This window comes from Elephas maximus, chromosome 4 (genome assembly GCF_024166365.1).
Source record: "Elephas maximus indicus isolate mEleMax1 chromosome 4, mEleMax1 primary haplotype, whole genome shotgun sequence".
Lineage (NCBI taxonomy): Eukaryota > Metazoa > Chordata > Mammalia > Proboscidea > Elephantidae > Elephas > Elephas maximus.
The window spans coordinates 64375381-64393738 of record NC_064822.1 but is presented as its reverse complement, the minus strand read 5'-3'; the positions used below and the strand labels follow the sequence as shown (position 1 = coordinate 64393738).

The window sequence follows — 18358 nt, the reverse complement described above, 5'->3', positions numbered from 1 at the left end:
CAAGCCTTAGCCTAAAAGACCACTACTCTTGTTTTGTATGTATGGCAAGCTTTAGAAACTATTGTGGTGTAGGAAAATGTATTCCATTGTAATATTGGGAAAAACGATACTATGACTCACTAACTTAGGGAAGTAAATAATTTCTATATGCCAGAAGAGATTCTGGTATCATTCTTATTTAATGACATAAATTTAGTAGAGGACATGCACAGCAAAACCGTAAAGTGTCAGGAAAGGAGATTTTTTTTTTTTTTTAGAAATATTTCAGTTTATTTAAATTGTTAAGTAGAATATGAAGCTGAATTTGCAGCTAGTACCAGAGAATGGACTTAACTGGTGTTTAATGATAACAGCTTCTATACAGGATCCCAAGAGACTTACAGAAAAAGGGCAAAGCCCTAATAGTAAACAAATAAAACTCAGGTTTCCAACAAATTATACAAAAATTGATTTATACTCCATTTCCCTTTTTTGATATTTAGAAAGTGCAGATTTAACAAAAGGTAGCCATATTCTTTCTATGTACAATGCCAATTATAGTTATGCAAACAAAACTCTCAGTCTGTTACTCAAAAATCCCAGTGTTTAGCTCTCAAATTTTAAGTCACTAATATTTAACAAGGATTAAAGACAGTAAAAAAAAAAAAAAAGCTACTACCACATTCCAAATAAAGGGAAGAAACAAATACATTAGAAGTTCATCTAACAACAGTAGGTTTAACCTAAAAACTTGCTGAGAAGCTTAACATCATTTCAGTATTATTTTTAGTGGAAAACTCAAGATTATTTGGCAATGCTGCTTTTACTAGTAGTAAACAATGAGAAAGTCAAGTGAGGGAAAACCCTAAAAACCACCACCAGTAAGGCATATAAAATTGTTTTTAGGGCACTATCTGAAAACTTCAGGGATGTTCATAGCAGATATGTCCCTATGTTGTTTATGTGAGCCAAGAAGGCATTAAAATGCTCTCCACGCCACGGAAAGACTTTTCAATGGAAGCTGCTGTCTGAAACTCAGCCTCTGCTAGAAACGAATCATGCTATTCACAATTATTTCAAGAAAGTTGTCATGTTAGGATGCTAGCAACGCAGCAAACTTAGCTTAGCCTATCCTAATAACTGATGAAGCAAAACTAGAAAAATGGAAGGAAAAAAAGACAGGGTTAGAGAAAGCTAATTTTTACATGAAAAGCCTTTTGCTGTCCTTTGTCCAAATCCATGGTAATCTAACTTCCCAAAAGGATGTCAAGATAGGTCTTCAAATTAGTAATATTCTAAAGGATTTCTAAATCTTAAGGTAAAGATAACTCAACACTGAAAAAGTGTTCTTCAGAGGCCAAATCTTAATACATTTGGCAAATATGTTAATAAATTTCACTCCAAAGGAGTTTTTTTTTTAAGGTAATGCCCACAAAACTTTGGTTTTAGTGCCTGGGCATCTTAATACCTGCTCAGTCAATTTAAAAAATATATATAAGGTTGACACAACAATTTAGGCTCCCATTCAACAATTTCCACCCATGTTCAGTGACCTTTATTACATTCTTCACAGTGTGTGAACATTCTCATTATTTTTGTTCTGGTTGTTCTATTTCTGTTAACCTAGTTTCCCTGATTCTTTACATTCACATCTTTGTTTTATAGTAATTGTTGACTGTTTGGTCTCATATAGATGATTTTTTTAAAGGAACACAGTACTTATGGGGGATATTCATTATTTTCTGCTGCTGGCTCAATTTTAACTGCCAAAGTAAGTTGAAAGGAAAAAAAAAAGAACACAGTAAGATGCTTGAAGCTAAAATTACTCCCTAAAGAGTAATTTAGGGAGAAAATCCAAACTATTCAATTGGAAAAGGCTCTGAGCCTTTGAATGAGATCTGGAAATTATCATCGGTATAAAAAAAAAATTTTTTTTTCTTTTTTTTTTATCATCAGTATAAAAAAAAAAAAAAGGTTTTTTGATGACATTCTAAAGCAGTCCCTGAGTACAAAACCTGGGACTAGAAAGGACTAAGTTATTTTATAGAATAAATACTAGCTTTTACTAAATTTACTAAATTGTCCCGAAGTTACTAAAGAATTGCCAGTAATTGACTTACTGTACCTATTTTTAAAACCATTGTCATATCAAAGTAAAGGGTGGGAGTCCTCTGAGGCTTCACAGATGTGCAACTACGAACTGTATTTCACCCCAGAGTTCATGTCTCTGAGACTGACCAGTGAGACCAGCAGAAAGACCTGTGCGGGACGTCTGGAAGTTTTTTACAATGGAGCTTGGGGCAGCATTGGCAGGAGTGGCATGTCTCCAACCACAGTGGGAGTGGTATGCCGGCAACTGGGATGTGCAGACAGAGGGAGCATTGATCCTGCACCTTCAGATAAGACATTGTCCAGGCCCATGTGGGTGGACCAAGTTCAGTGTCCAAAAGGACCTGACACATTATGGCAGTGCCCATCATCTCCATGGAAGCAGAGACTGGCCAGCCCCTCAGAGGAGACCTGGATCACATGTGCCAGTGAGTACCCAATGGCCTATATGGAAGTTCCACTTTGCAGCTCCACTGTAGTCTTCTGAGAAAACACACTAGGTTTTATTTTCCTATTCTCCAGGGGGGTTAAATTGTTAGAGCTAATTAAGTAGGGATGGGAAACCTCTGGTTAATACCTATTTCACCTGGATGGCATAATTGGTTTTATTTCATTTGGCCTGTAGGGATTCAAGATCAGTGATCATTATTCCAAGGAATACCATTTTCCCCATGGTCTGCTTGAAAATTTAATTCAGTTGCTTTCCCTGTGAACAAATGAAGAGCTGAGAACATGAGATTGAGTATTTGAACTGTTGAGTAGTATATCTTACCTTTACCTTTTTCTTTTAAATATCATCTTGCTAGTAATACCTGGATGGTGCAAATGGTTAAGCACTCAGCTACGAGCTGAAAGGTTGGCAGTTCAAGCCCACCCAGAAGCGCCTCGGAAGACAGGCTTGGTGATCTTCTTCTGAAAGGCCCCAGCTTTGCAAACCCTGTGGAGCAGTTCTACTCTGCACGCACAGGGCCGCCATGAGTCAGAAGCAACTCCATGGCAACTAACAACAACAACATCATCTTGCTATGCTAATATAAGGAAAGAAGCAGTCAGAAAGATCCATCCCTCAATAGTTCCCTATTCTCCATCTTCTTCAACTGGAAGAAGATTTCTATTTAGCCGACAATCTCTCTCAGCCTCTTTCCTATTGGAGATGACTTAATCGTATATGTTTTACAATGTTAACTTTATCCAATTGTCATTTCCTGAGTCACACTATGATTCTCATGTCCAGGATGAAATATACCCAGAATATATATATATATATACTTTCATAAAAGATAAAGTTGTAAAAATATATTTTTAATATGCACATTAAAAAAACAATGTTTTAAAGTAGAGTTTTTTTTTTTTTATGATTTCAAGTCTCTCTTCCTCTGTGACCTCTTAGAAGCTTTTATCTTCTCATATGGAGAAATAACCTAGGTATCTATGATTTTTCAGACAAGATAAGACTTCAGGAAGGAACGACTAATTGCTCTGGACGTGTGGAAGTCTGGTATGGAGGTTCCTGGGGGACAGTGTGTGACGACTCCTGGGACCTGAAAGATGCAGAGGTGGTGTGTCAACAGCTGGGCTGTGGCTCAGCTTTGGCTGCACTAAAAGAAGCAGAATTTGGTCAGGGCACTGGGCCCATCTGGCTCAATGAAGTGAAGTGCAAAGGGAATGAGTCTTCCTTGTGGGATTGTCCTGCCAAACCCTGGGGGCACAGTGACTGTGGACACAAGGAGGATGCTGGTGTGAGGTGCTCAGGTGAGTGTCAGGAGCCCTGATTAAGTCTGGAACCTCTGGCAGCAGTGAAGGAGAGGGCAAAAAAGTGTATTGCATAAAAACTGGAAATATCAACTCAGGGATTTGATGGGGAGAGAATCGTGATGTTTCTATCTGAAAGAATGATGAAAAATCTTATTATACATGACCTTCACCAAGGAAAAGTATGTTATATAGAGAGATCGATATAGATATGGATATAGATATATGGGTAAAATATAAACCTATAAATATGAATATAGATATAGATAACACTGTAGAGAGGAAAGAAAGATTAAGAAATTCTAGTTTTAGGTGGGAAGAAGTGATTTCTTTAGTTGAGAAGCACTAAGTGCTCAGACAAGGAAATAGAAATATTTCATTTATATCTTATTTCCAGAATTAAGTCTTTTTTCTCTTTTCTCTTGTAGGAATTGCAGTGACCAAACAATCACCAAATTCCACAGGTACATTATGGAGTTTATGAACACAAGACCATTTCTCTGCATTATTTGGAATTCCTCTTGTTTAGAGACTTTGGGTCCAAAGAAATTTCGAGGATTTGGGATTTACTCCAGGCATCTTGTATCTTACCTAAGGGAGAATTAGTAACTAGGACCCTGGGTCTTTAGCTAAGATTTTATACCATCTCTCTTGGTTTCCCTTTTGCTTAGGTCACTCATCCCTCATTGCACTGGGGATCCTGGGGGTCATCCTCTTGGCCCTTCTCACTGCAGTCCTCTTGTGGACTCAGAAGCGAAGACAGAGACAGCGACTTACAGGTCTGAGTCAAGTTGTGTCTCCATTATGTAGCCCTCGGCTCCTAACCAAAAGGTTGGCAGTTCAAACCCACCAGCCACCTCACAGGAGAAAGATGTGGCAGTCTGCTTCTGTAAATATTTATAGTCTTGGAAACCCTCTGGGGCAGTTCTACTCTGTCCCACAGGGTCACTCTGAGTCAGAATCAACCCAACAGCAGTGGGTTTGGTTTTCGATTTTAACAACATGTGATGGTTGTCTACACACCATCACATGTCATCAGGAAAGCCCAATCACTAGAAAAAGACACCATATTTGGTAAAGTAGAGGGTAAGCAACAACAAGAGAAATGCTCCATGAGATGGGTTGTCATAACAGCCACAACAATGGACTCAAACATACCAATGATCATGAAGATGGCACAGGTCCAGGCAGTGTTTCGTTCTGTTATACGTAAGGTTGTCATGAGTTAGAGACTACTTGATGGCAACTAACAACAACAACATAATGTGTCTACAGGATAAAGGGGTTCTTGGGATAAAAAACAAAAAATATTGGATCCAAGTATCAAATGTCCAGAAAGAAGAACGTAGAAGAGGTTTGAACAATTTCTCAGCGTAAAGAAAACATGATTTCAGAGGAGAACAGGGGCTTTGGGCCCTGTTCTCTACCTTATCTACACATTTAGTTGGGCTGTTATAGAATTGATAGCTCAGAATGAACACATTTAGTTGGGCTGTTATAGAATTGATAGCTCAGAATGAATATGCTATATGTGGCTAATTGCCCAAACTTCTATTCGCACTAACTACATTATCACTGATTTTACCGTTCTGCCAAGCAATATGCTAGTCTCTGAAGATATAAACATGGATAAGAAACTTTAATCTTCATGGAGCTTCAAGTCTTGAGGAAGGGATTTATATGCAAACAAATAACTGCAATATACTATTACACCTTAAATATTAATAAATAACAAAGTAATCAAAGAAGATAGTAATTGACTGAAAGGGGCAGGAGAGTATAGGAGGCTGCTAGGAGGCTTTAGAGACAAATTTTGAAGACAGGAGTTCAAAAGTCTGGGTAAGATGCTTAGAGAGAAACAGAAGAACATGAACAAGCATAAAGGATGGTACATTTGCTGTTTTTTGAAGGGGAGTAAAAATTGAGTGTCAGGAGAGAAGCTATTGATAAAGCTAGAGAAGAGGGAAGAACCAAATACATTCCATGGTAGAAGATAAATAGTCAGTCATCAGAGCATTGTATAAGGGAGAGAAAAGGTCACGATGTCTTTTAGAAAGGTCTCTTTGGCAACAGGATGTAGGAGGGGTTGAAGAAGGACAACATTATTGACAGGGAGAGCAATTTGAAATAGTCAAGATGAAAGGTGAAAAGGACTTTAACTACAGAAGGAAAGGAGGGAGAGGATAAATTTTAGAAAGATTTTAGCAAGCTCCAGTAAATTAGAGAAGACTGCTGGTTGCCTTGAAGGAAGAAATTATGCTGCTATATGATGGCAATAGGGACGGTTTAGCCACCTGTCTATTTCATTTGGGTGTGTAAGGGAAAGCTTTGTAGTGGGACCGGATAGAAACAAGCCAATAGCATGGATAAAGAGTCAGTATTTTTGCAGTGCGGGGGGGAAAAAGCACACATAAGGGAGGGAAAATTGCATTATGGTGTGCTGATCCCTAACCTAAGGCCTCTCTTATCAGTGTCATCAAGAGGAGAAAATTCTGTCCACGAAATTCAATACCGGGAGATGAATTCTTCCCTGAAGGCAGATGACCTGGACTTTCTGAATTCCTCAGGTCTGCGGGTTCTTTGAGGGTCTATAGCTCTGGGATTCACACCAGTTGCAGCAACTGAAGCTAAGGCATTCTACTTTGCCTAACAATGGAAATAAATCTAAAAGCATGTCATAGGAAGCTTATGACACATGAAAGGGAGAAGAAAGGCAGGGATGAACTAAAAGTTATTCTTAGAGAACATAAAAATTGCACTCATGGTGAGGCCTCTGGCTTAAGAGGCCTATGATCATTTCTGACAAGGAACCATATAGTAGAATATTATAACTTGGGCTTCATTTTATCAAAACAGAAATTAATCTTCTAAAAGGCTACCCTCAGTGTTATTTTTACCTTGCATATATTTTTAACAATTTCTTCCACTCCCATTTCCTGTTACCCTTTCTCTCACATGATATTTATCATATTTTTCCTAAGAGTCTAAAAGCTTAAAATTTCTACATCTTTAACCCATCAAAAGCCATCATTATCCATAAGCCTGGCCTTAGTTCCCATTGTATCTCATGCCTCTTTCTTTATTCTCAGACTTCTATTTAGCACCAACAGGCTAATCCTGCCTCTGGATAACATAACTCTTCTAGGGTGGAAGAAAAATGTCCCAGTAGCCACTGTCCTTACTTCATGAAGGCTTGATGTCTTCTCAATGCTACTTATCTCTGAGTGGAGCCTACCATTCTTCTTCAACCCAAGGAATTTGGTACTTGCTGCTACTGTGTCAGGAACACATATTTAATGGATGGGGAAAGGCTTTCTGTGCCTCTTAAATCATACTCGCTTCCCTTCCTAATAGTTGGCAGCGTTGTTAGATGCTCATATAGCTTCTGGGGTGCTGTGAGGGGAGGTCTGCTTTATTTTCCAGTAATTATTTTCTTCCATTTAGAAGATCCCCATGAGTCAGATGGTTTTAATGCTGCTGGACTAATTTCTGTGTCTAAATCTCTTCCTATTTCTGAAATGAAAAAGGGGGCCATCCTGAGGCACACTGAAAAGGAAAATGGGAATTTATAACCCAGCGAGGTAAGTGACAGAATTTATTCATTATCTTTGTTCAAAACAGATACATTCCCGAGAGCTTCGCTAGCCTCGACTCAGTGTTTTGCCTGAAGTTCTAGGCCACACTGGTTACACAGTGCCTTTGGGTTAGGAGTATTTGAGAAGTGAGGAATTGACTCTTGAGTGTTGTGCCACAGGATAATGAGAAATCATTAAATCAGAAGAGCAGAGGATAATAATTTCTAATATTGAAATATGAGACATTTCTCCAAGGATCATTACTGGGACACAGACTAAGGTAGTTAAAAGTAATCTCACAGTCTACTTAGATTAAATACATGAAGTTTTTCTTATAACTGCTAATTATCATGCCCCTCCATATAAGTTGCTGGCAAAATAATGAAAGAACCATAGTGCCAAACATCAAACTAATATTTAAGGCTCACACTCAATAGCTTCCACATGTGTACACATCAACGAACTACTTCATTAAGTGAACTGATATTAAAAATTTGACTTGACGGTCAAAACTTACCTATATACTTCCATCAACATCCACTGAATAATAATAGTTTTAAGACTTTAATAACAACACAGAAGTTATAAAAATACATAACTTCATTTGTCCAGTTATTTAGAGATGACAAATGCATGTAATATGCTGATATGCAGAAAATAACACACAATGATGTAAATATCTGATTAAACCAGGAGATTATTATCAAACGAGTTTTCATTTTAGGAAAGGAAATTCAAGAGAAGTATTGTGGAAAAAAGTACAGGTAAATCAAATTAGTAAATATACATACAATAATTACAAATTATGCATGCATCTATTAAAGATAAATATCCTTAATTTTTTCACAGATTGGAAAATAAGTGAATCTATTTTTAGAACAAAATAAAATATTTATTAAATATTTATTTTTTTAAATGGGTTCAATTAAAACATGCAATATATTTTACTATTAATCCGTGCTGAGGTTTATGACTCAGAAACATTTGACAAAATTGGTCTTCCAAAAGTGCATATAATTTGGGAGAAATATTGGAAAGAACAAATGTTTATACATATATATTCCTATATACATAGGTGCATATGTATATACAAATATACATATATGAACTGAATATTTATATGTGTGTAAATAAAATTTTTATTTTTTTATATATATCCATATTCAGAACATATAGCCACTTTTTATAAATATAAACCTGGATTATTTCTTTATTTCATATATATTTTAAGCAATAACAATGGCACAACAATGTTATACCATGGAGCTAAGGAGAAAATGGGTGACTAAATATGAATAAATCTTTTTAAGAGATTATAGGGGTAATTTTATCAAACAGACCAAAATTATATCTGTATACTAAGGTAAAGATGTACAAGATGCTATAGGAATACAGAAAAAGAAGTAGCTACATTTGCCTAAGAAAGTTTGGGGAGATTGTGAAGAAGATACGATGTTCAAGTTAAACATTAAAGATGAATGAAAGACCATTCCACAGAAAGAACACAGCATGTACAAAATACAGAGGCGTCGGGATGAACCACAACTTTGGGGAACAGTTTATCCTCTCAAAAACATATATTGAACATATTTATGGCGACAAGTAGTGTCCTTAGCACTGAGGATACAGAGATGAAAAGCGTTAGTGTCAAAGACATGATTGCTCAGTGGAAGATCTCAGTCTATGGGTGAGAGTAAGAAAGGTTGTGTGGATTCAGGAGTGAAGAAAATCGAAGCTGAAAAGACTGCATAGGGCCCTATAATAAATGGTTTTATCTACTATACTTCGTGTTCATATTTTATTTTAGGTAGGCTTTGGAAGATTAAGCAGGAGCAAGACACGATCAAATTTGTATTTTAAAATTAGCTTTTATGAGGAAAGTGTAACAAAAGAAAAAAGTTAAAAAGTGGACGAAGCAAGAAAATTTGCTTCTCACCAAAAAAGAAAATATGGTGAAACGAGTTAGCAGATACATTTCTCTGTTTGTTTAGAATTATTTTGGGGAGGACTGTATTCTTATAAATTTTATATAGCAAAAGTATGCATCTTTATTGTAGTAATATTATATGTGACAATAAGAAATGCGGATAGAGGCAAAGGATAAATATTGAAACTCTTAAAAGTATGTAAAATGTAAAGTGTTAATATCTATAACATGCAAAGAGTTAATATCCAAAATATATCTACATGGAGCTTTTATAAATTGTTTATCACATGAAAAGATTATTTATGTATATACAATTACATATATACATTAATAATTAGATATGGATATATGTGATATACCTAATATATCAATTGTTAAGACAATGACAAAAATTCAGTGAATAATTGGGTGAAGGATACGACAAGAATTCCCACAAAAGGAATTTCAAATGACCTGTAGACAAAAGAAAAAGAATGCTCAAATTCACTACTCAAATTTCTGGGAAATTCAAATTATAGTTAACAATGAAATATCACTTTATAGAAATCATACTAACAGATATTAAAAACAATACTCATTGCTGGTGGAAATAGAGAAAAAAGTAATTTCAGACATTGTTACTGGAAATGAGAGGTGTGGTAGCTTTTCTAGAAAGAAATCTGGCAGCTGCATTTGAATTAAATAAAATATGCCTTCAGGGGTCCTTAGACCCAGCAACTGACAATTTCTTCCATACAAATAAAGCTGTCAGTATCTAAGATCACAATGCACAAGGAATCTTTTTTTTTTTTTTGGCAGCATTGTTCACAGTGGCCAAAAGGTAGAAATAAAGTGAATGCTAGTCAATGAGGCATGGTTGGAAAAAATCATGGTGCCCAAACAAAAAAACCCAAACCCACTGCCCTCAGTGGATTCCTACTCATTGCGACCCAATAGGGCAGAGAAGAACTGTCCCATAGGGTTTCCAAGGAGTGGCCGGTGGATTCAAACTGCCAGCCTTTTGGTTAACAGCCAAACGTTTAACCACTGCACCACCAGGGCTCCAATTATGGTGCAGCCAATCAAAAAATGAAAAATCATCCATAGAAATGCAATAGTATGATTACATTTATGTGATCATGTTATCAAATATAATTATAATGCTTACATCCATGTATAAAGGAGTCCTTGGGTGGTACAAACAGTTAAATGGTGGGCTACTTACCAAAAGGTTAGTGGTTTGAATCCACTCAGAAGTGCCTTTGGAAGAAAGGCCTGGTGATCTACTTCTGAAAGATCACAGCCAGTGAAAACCCTATGGAGTGAAGCATTACTCTGAAATGCATGGGGTCATCATGGATGGTAACTTTTTTTTTTTTTTTTTGGTATATGTATTGTGTTGATATTAGAGAAATATAAATGGGTAAATGAGACACCACTGTAGGAGGAATACACGGCAACCCAGAGGGGTCAGCTGGTGGGAACAGTTGCATGGGTGAGGGATGTTTTTGGAAGGGAAGCCACACTTCAACATTCATCTACCAAAGTGAGGAAATGACAGTTTATTTTTCACAGATTCTGGAAGGGAGCACTGTGGAGGGCCGCACACAGAGTTCACATGGTTGCAGATGAAGGGGAGAATCAGAGAGTGTGAACGGACCTGGGCTCAGTTTTTAGCAGGGTCCAAATGTGGAGTACACTTTATTTCATGGGTTTAGGAACTACTGACTACTTTGAAGCAAGCAGTGGGAAACTGTGGGAGGGCCAGTTAGCAGGGAGAGCAGGGGAGTGTAAACTGGCTGATTTTCATGTTATGAGATTTCATGATCTCAAACATACAAATATTATTCTGCTATAATAAATAATGATTAAACTACTTTTTTCCGTAAAGAATAATTACTACTGAATCACTGCTTCAGAATCACATGGGGATGCTTTAAAAAATGACATTCCTGAGTTCCATTGTAGTCCTATGGAATAGAAGTAATTCTTACACACACTGAAGTCTGAAAGTCATTGCATTTAAGTTTTCAGTTCAAGAAAGTAGTATGCTCTTGTAATATATGTGAGATTCTGTGTGCGTGTGTGTGTGTGTGTGAGTGAGCTATAATGTAATGCCTTCATCCATGTGCATATGTGTGAAGAGAAAAATAACATGTATCTATTCATGTCTTCAGTTCAGCCTTTAAGATACCTTGGTGAAGACCTGGACTGTTGAATGGAGCAACAATCCACCTAGTTCACTGAAGATTACAGCTGTGTTGCCATGGAGCCCTTTGTCTCCTAGTATGCCAAAGACTGCTGCTGAATTTCAAAACATTGGTGAATGTCACTACTTAATGTTGTATATGTCTTTCAAGGGGATTAAATAAAAAAAGAATATTGCTGGTTTGAGTTTACCCTAACAGATTGCTCTTGATTTTATGAATGTCTGAATGGGCATTCCAATGTTTTTAAGGTATCATCAAAGACAATGTTTTCATTTGTGTAAAATAAGTTTTGTTTTGTCTAAAATCATAATTTTTATTATCAAATCGAAATGGATTTCTTTTTCTTTTTTTTAAAAAAGGGATAGTGAACGATTATGGGAGGCTCTGTTAATAATATATGATTAACTCTACAAGACATAACTCTTATCGACTCTTGAACTGCTTTTTCACACTGTAATTCTAGTCACTGACATAAAATGCCCAGCAATATTTGGTAAGGATGCAAATAGCTCAATTCCTCATTTCTTGAGACAGCATAATTGAAACTGAAATGAATATATCAATGATGTCTTTTCTATATAAATGCAACTGCTATATTGAAAGTCCATATTTTTACAAAAAATCCATTACCCATTTACATTAACATAAAGGGAAAACAGCATCAAAAAAATATTTAAAGTAATTCAATACCAAGCTTCAATTAGAGTCTACTAAATAATTAAATATCCTAAATCTTACATGCAGACTGATTTTTAATCCTTTCTCAGTACCCAGGTATTACATATGCTTTCCTCTAGCATTCCAACTATCTTGTGGAAACATGCCATTGAGTCACTTCCCATTTCTTTTCCACCTCTTATCAATTTCAGATATGTATTTGGCATAAATTTTTTATTTATTTACTCACTTATTCAGCAAAATTTATTGAGCACTTGTATTGGTCAGGTATTGTGTTACACTTGCGTATAAAAAGATAAGAAATTATCCCTTACCTTAAAGATATCACAGCCTACTCAGAGAAGAAGAATTTACATTATAAGTATTAAGTAATACATTAAATTTAGTAATAAATATAGTACAGGGCATTATGACAGCATGGGGGAAGTATATTCAATCCTATGGGGCTGGGAGTCGATGGACACCAGAAAAACATACTTCTAGGAAAATTTGATGGTATCCTGTCTAACCTACACAACTCACCACTCAAATGCATTTAATGGTAAAAGGAGGGAGTTGAGAATTTGAGGCAGAAGAAAGGAATTCTATAACATATGAGAAATTCAGTGTACGTGTGTGTTGAGAGTTGAGGACAAACACTAAGGTGATGCTATTGGGTATAAATCAATTTCATATTCCTTGATCTTGAAGGATGAGACAGGAATGATGGACATCCCTGTATGACTGAACTTTATTCTACAGGCAATTTGGATACAATGAAGAATGCAATATGATTGACATGCATTTTATATAGTTCTGTATGATGACTATATGGAGGATATGTTTCCAAGAACACAACTGTCCTTTTGGAGACAAATTAGGAGATTACCACAGTTATTATGTACATTGATGAAAAAAATCAGAATTTCATTTTCTATTATTGAAATATATGTGCTTTTAGAAATAGATATTTGGTATTTTCTGTGCTTTCTCGTGCTCCAGGTATTAACGTCTTAATTTTTTTCACTTCTCTTAACTAAACTACTTCCATTGGATCAATTAAAAGTACATTAGCTCTGTTTTCCTTAAATAAAAACTTTTCCCCTAAAAATGTTAACTAGAATAAACAACTCATGCATTATAGAAAATGTAGCTTGCCACATTATCTAAATTATGACCAAGGCAGGCATGAATTCTTCCTGACACATAACTGGACGGAAGAAACTACACATAGAGAAGTTTTATGTGATTTTTTTTTTAAATACCAGTTTAAGATATAATTCACAAAAAAAAACCAAACCAAATCCACTGCCGTCAAGTCAATTCTGACTCATAGCGACCCTATAGGACAGAGTAGAACTGCCCCATAGAGTTTCCAAGGAGCATCTGGTGGATTCGAACTGCCGACCTTTTGGTTAGAAGCTGTAACACTTAACCACTATGCCACCAGGGTTTCCATATAATTCACACACTCTACAATTTACTTGTTTAAAGTGTAGAATTCAGTGGTTTTTAGTATATTCACAGGGTTGTACAGCCATAACCACAATCTAATAAAAGAACATTTTCTTCACCCCAAAAAGAGACCCTGTACCTATTAGCAGTCACTTTCCATTTTCTGTGAACACCCTCCAATCCCTAGGCAACCACTAATATACTTTCTGTCTCTATAGATTTGCCTATTCTGGATGTTTCAAATAAATGGAAGCATACAATATGTGGCCTTTTGTGACTGATTTCTTTCATTTAACATAATGTTTTCAGGTTTCACCCATGTTGTAGTATGTATCAGTACTTCATTCCTTTTTTTTATAATTTATTTTATTTTTCGTTGTTGCTGAGAATATACTCAAAAAAACATACACCAATTCAGAAACAATTCAGTGACATTGATTCCTTTTTATTGTTGAGTAATATTCCATTTTGTGGTATATTTGTTTCTTATTGCTGCTGTAACAAATTACCACAAACATAGAGGCTTAAAACAGTTCTGGAAGTCAGAAGTCTAAAACGTGTTGGCAGGAATGTGTTTTCCTCTGAAAACTCTAGGGGAGAATGAGCTTCCTGCTTCTAGAGGCTGCCTGCATTCCTTGGCTTGTGACCCTGCATCATTTAACCACTGCTTCCATCATCACACCTCCTTTTCTGGCTCTGACACTCTTCCTACTCTCATAAGAATCCTTGTGAAAATGGGATAATTGCCCCATCTCAAGACCCTTAACTTAACCACATCTGCGAAGTCCTCTTTGCCATGGAAGGTAACATATTCACAGGTTCTAGGTTTTAGAACATGGACATCTTTGGGGGACTATTATTCTGCTTACCACATATGAATATACCACATTTTATTTATCCATTCTTCAATTGATGGACATTTGGATTGTTTCCACTTTTTGGCTATAATGAATAATGCTGTGCTGAACATTGGTGTACAGGTTTTTGCATGGAAATATGTTTTCATTTCACTTGAGACTATACCTAGGAGTGCAATGCTAGATCATAAGATAACACTCCTTCATTTCACTGCTCAATATGTTCCTAGGATGGTAAAATTTCCACTCCATGTGGTAGTAGCTAACACTTAACATAATACTATGTGCCAGGGACTGCCCAAAATGTTTTACATAAATTAACAATATGTTCATCACAATAACTTGATAAGGTAGGTATTATTTTATACCTATTCAAGATTTTGGAAAGCTGGAACACAGGGAGGTTAAATGACTTGAAAGGCATACAGCTAGTAAGCGGCAGAGCTGAAATTTGAACCTAGGTAGTCTCATTCCAGAGGTCATACTCTTAGCCACCTTGATATATCAAAATGTTATATCAAAATGAAATATGGTTATGTGGGTGCAAAACACATCCAACATTTATTATCTTTTACGCACTTAAGTATAACTTGTGATACTATCACTGTTTATAGACTACTAACTACTAACATTTCCCAGAATGTCATATAGTTGGAATCATACAGTATGTAGTATTTTCAGACTTACTTATTTCAGTTAGCAAAATACACTTAAGGTTCCTTCATGTTTTTTCATAGTTGATAGGTAATTTTTTTAATCACTGAATAATATTTCATTCTGTGGATGCATCACAGCCTGTTAATGTGTTCTTCTTAAAGGACATCATGGTTGCTTCCAAGTTTTAACAATTATGAATAAAGCTGCGATAAACATTCATGTGCAGGTTTTGTGTAGACAAATTTTGAACCCATTTGTATAAATACCAAGGAGTGTCTTTCATAGTTTTTAATTTTAATGAAATACCATTCAATAATTTTTGCTTTCATGGATGGTTTTCTTAACATTGTATCTAAAATCTCATCACCAAACCCGAGGTCACCTAGATTTTCTTCTACATTGTCTTTTATAAGTTTTATAGTTCTGCATTTCATGTTTAGATCTGTATTGTATTTTGAGTTAATTTTTTGAGAGATGTAAAATCTCTGCACAGATTTTTCTTTTGGCATGTTGGTGTCCAATTGTTCCAGAATCACTTGTTGAGAAGATTATTCTTAATCCAATAGATTGACTTATTCCTTTGTCAAAAATCAGCTGGCTAAGCATAACCTTGATACCAAAACCAGGCAAAGACACCACAAAAAAAAGAAAATTACAGACAAATATCTCTTGTGAATATAGATGCAAAAATCCTCAACAAAATTCTAACCAATAGAATTCAGCATCATATAAAAAAAATAATACACTCAACCAAGTGGAATTCATACCAGCTATGCAAAGATGGTTTAACATTAGAAAACTAATCATGTAATACACCACATAAACAAGAAAAAAGAATCATGTGATCATCTTCATAGATGCAGAAAAAGCATTCAATAAAGTTCAACACCCATTCATGATAAAAACTCTCAGTAAAATAAGTATAGAAGGGAAATTCCTCAACATAATAAAGGGCATCTAATTGGAAACACTGGTGGCCTAGTGGTTAAGAACTATGGCTGCTAACCAAAATGTTGGCAGTTCAAATCCACCAGGCACTCCTTGAAAACCCTAGGTTGCAGTTCTACCCTGTCCTACAGGGTCACTATGAGTCAGAATCAACTCAATGACAAGGGGTTTGGTTTGTTTTAGTTTTTTTTAATGGAGAGAGGCTGAAAACATTCCTCCTGAGAACAGGAACAAGACAAGTATGCCCTTTATCACCACTCCTATTTAACATTGTGCTGGAAGTCCTAGCCAGAGCAATAAGGCAAACAAAAGAAATAAAGGGCATCCATATTGGTAAGGAAGAAGTAAAACTGTCCCTATTTGCAGATGATGTGATACTATACATAGAAAACCCAAAAGACTCCAAAAGGAAACTATTGGAACTAATAGAAAGATTCAGCAGAGTAGCAAAGTATAAGATAAACATACAAAAATCAGTTGAATTCCTATACACCAAAAAAGAGAATGATGAAAAGGAAATCGGGAAAACAATACCACTTATAATAGGCCCCAAAAAAGTAAAATACTTATGAATAAACCTAACCAGGGACATAAAAGATGTATACAAAGAAAACTACAAAACACTACTGCGAGAAACCAAAAGAGACCTATATAAATGGAAAAATATACCATGCTCATGGATAGATAGACTCTACGTTGTGAAGAAGTCAATTCTACTCAAAGCAATCTACAAATACAAAGCAATTCAGATCCAAATACCAACAGCATTCTTTAATGAGATAGAAAAACTAATCATTAACTTTATATGGAAAGGAAAGAGGCCCCAGATAAGTAAAGCACTATTGAAGAAGAAGAATAAACGAGGAGACCCCACACTACCTAACCTAAGAAACTACTGTGGTGGTTTAGGTTGTGTGTCAACTTGACTGAGCCATAATTCTCAGTGGTTTGGCAGTTATGATGTAGTTTGGCAATCTTATGATGTTGTGATCATTTCCATGATGAGATTTGATATAATGTGAACACCTCCATGATGGGATCTCCTGTGAGTAGCCAATCAGTTGAAAGAGAGCTACCTTGGGCATGTGGCCCGCATTGAAAATAAGTGGACTTTCTGGCAAGGCTGATATAATGTGAACACCTCCATGATGGGATCTCCTGTGAGTAGCCAATCAGTTGAGGGCATGTGGCCTGCATTGAAAATAAGTGGACTTTCTGGCAAGGCTCATGGGCTTTTACTTGCTCTGGATCCTGCAGTTGGCTCCTGTTCATCTGACCTCCAGTTCTTGGGACTTGAGCTAGCAGCTTATCTGCAGTCTTGCCTGCCAATCTTGGAATTCATCAGTCTTCACAGCCTGTGAGCAAGAGCCCTGCTTTTTTGACTTGCCAATCATGGGTTCAGCAGCCCCTGGGTCTACATGAATCAGGAGATGCCTCTATCCTGACCCACAGATTTGGGAAGTTACAGCCATTTCCTTGATATAAATACCTCCCTCTCTCTCTCTCTCTCTATATATATATATATGTAGATATATATACATATATATGCTTTACTAGTTTTGCTTCTCTAGAGAACCTAGCCTAAGACACCCACTATACAGCTACAGTAGTCAAAATGGCTTGGTACTGATACAAAGACAGACATAGTGACCAGTGGAACAGATTTGAGAACCCAGATGTAAATCCATCCACTGTGGTCACCTGATCTTCAACAAAGGTCCAAAGTCCATTAAATGGGGGAATAAAAGTCTTTTTAACAAATGGTGCTGGCAAAACTGGATTCCATCTGCAAAAAAAAATGAAACAGGACATACATATCTCACACCATACACAAAAACTAATTCAAAATGGATCAAAGACCTAAATATAAAACCAAAAACTATAAGGATCATAGAAGAAAGGGTCAACACTAAAGGCCCTAATACACAGCATAAATAGCATAGAAACCATAACTAACAATACACAAACACCAGAAGATAAGCTAGATAACTGGAATCTTCTAAAAATTGAACATTTACTCTCTTCAAAAGACTTCACCAAAAAAGTAAAAAGAGAACCTACAAATTGGGACAAAATTTTTTGGCTATGACATATCCAACAAAGGTCTAGTCTCTGAAATCTATAGGAAAATCCAACATCACTACAACAAAAAGACAAATGGCAAAGGATATGAACAAACACTTCACCAGAGAAGACATTCAGGTGGCTAACAGACACATGAGGAAATGCTTACTATCACTAGCCATTAGAGAA

General features: G+C 36.1%; 1 protein-coding gene across 2 annotated transcripts in view; it reads left to right on the top strand.

The window, feature by feature from the left end:
- Nucleotides 1–11726, top strand: part of CD163 (CD163 molecule) — a 33182-nt gene extending 21456 nt beyond the window's left edge. The window contains exons 11-17 of one of the 2 annotated variants that reach the window (XM_049882342.1): nucleotides 2196–2516; nucleotides 3532–3840; nucleotides 4269–4304; nucleotides 4512–4619; nucleotides 6312–6407; nucleotides 7368–7421; nucleotides 11499–11726. In XM_049882342.1, coding sequence (XP_049738299.1) covers nucleotides 2196–2516; nucleotides 3532–3840; nucleotides 4269–4304; nucleotides 4512–4619; nucleotides 6312–6407; nucleotides 7368–7390 — 893 coding nt within the window. In that variant the 3' untranslated portion in view covers nucleotides 7391–7421; nucleotides 11499–11726. Of the gene's footprint in view, nucleotides 1–2195; nucleotides 2517–3531; nucleotides 3841–4268; nucleotides 4305–4511; nucleotides 4620–6311; nucleotides 6408–7284; nucleotides 7422–11498 lie in introns of those variants that run through there. The other variant, XM_049882343.1, reaches the window with a different exon arrangement.
- The last annotated feature ends 6632 nt before the right edge of the window (nucleotides 11727–18358 follow it).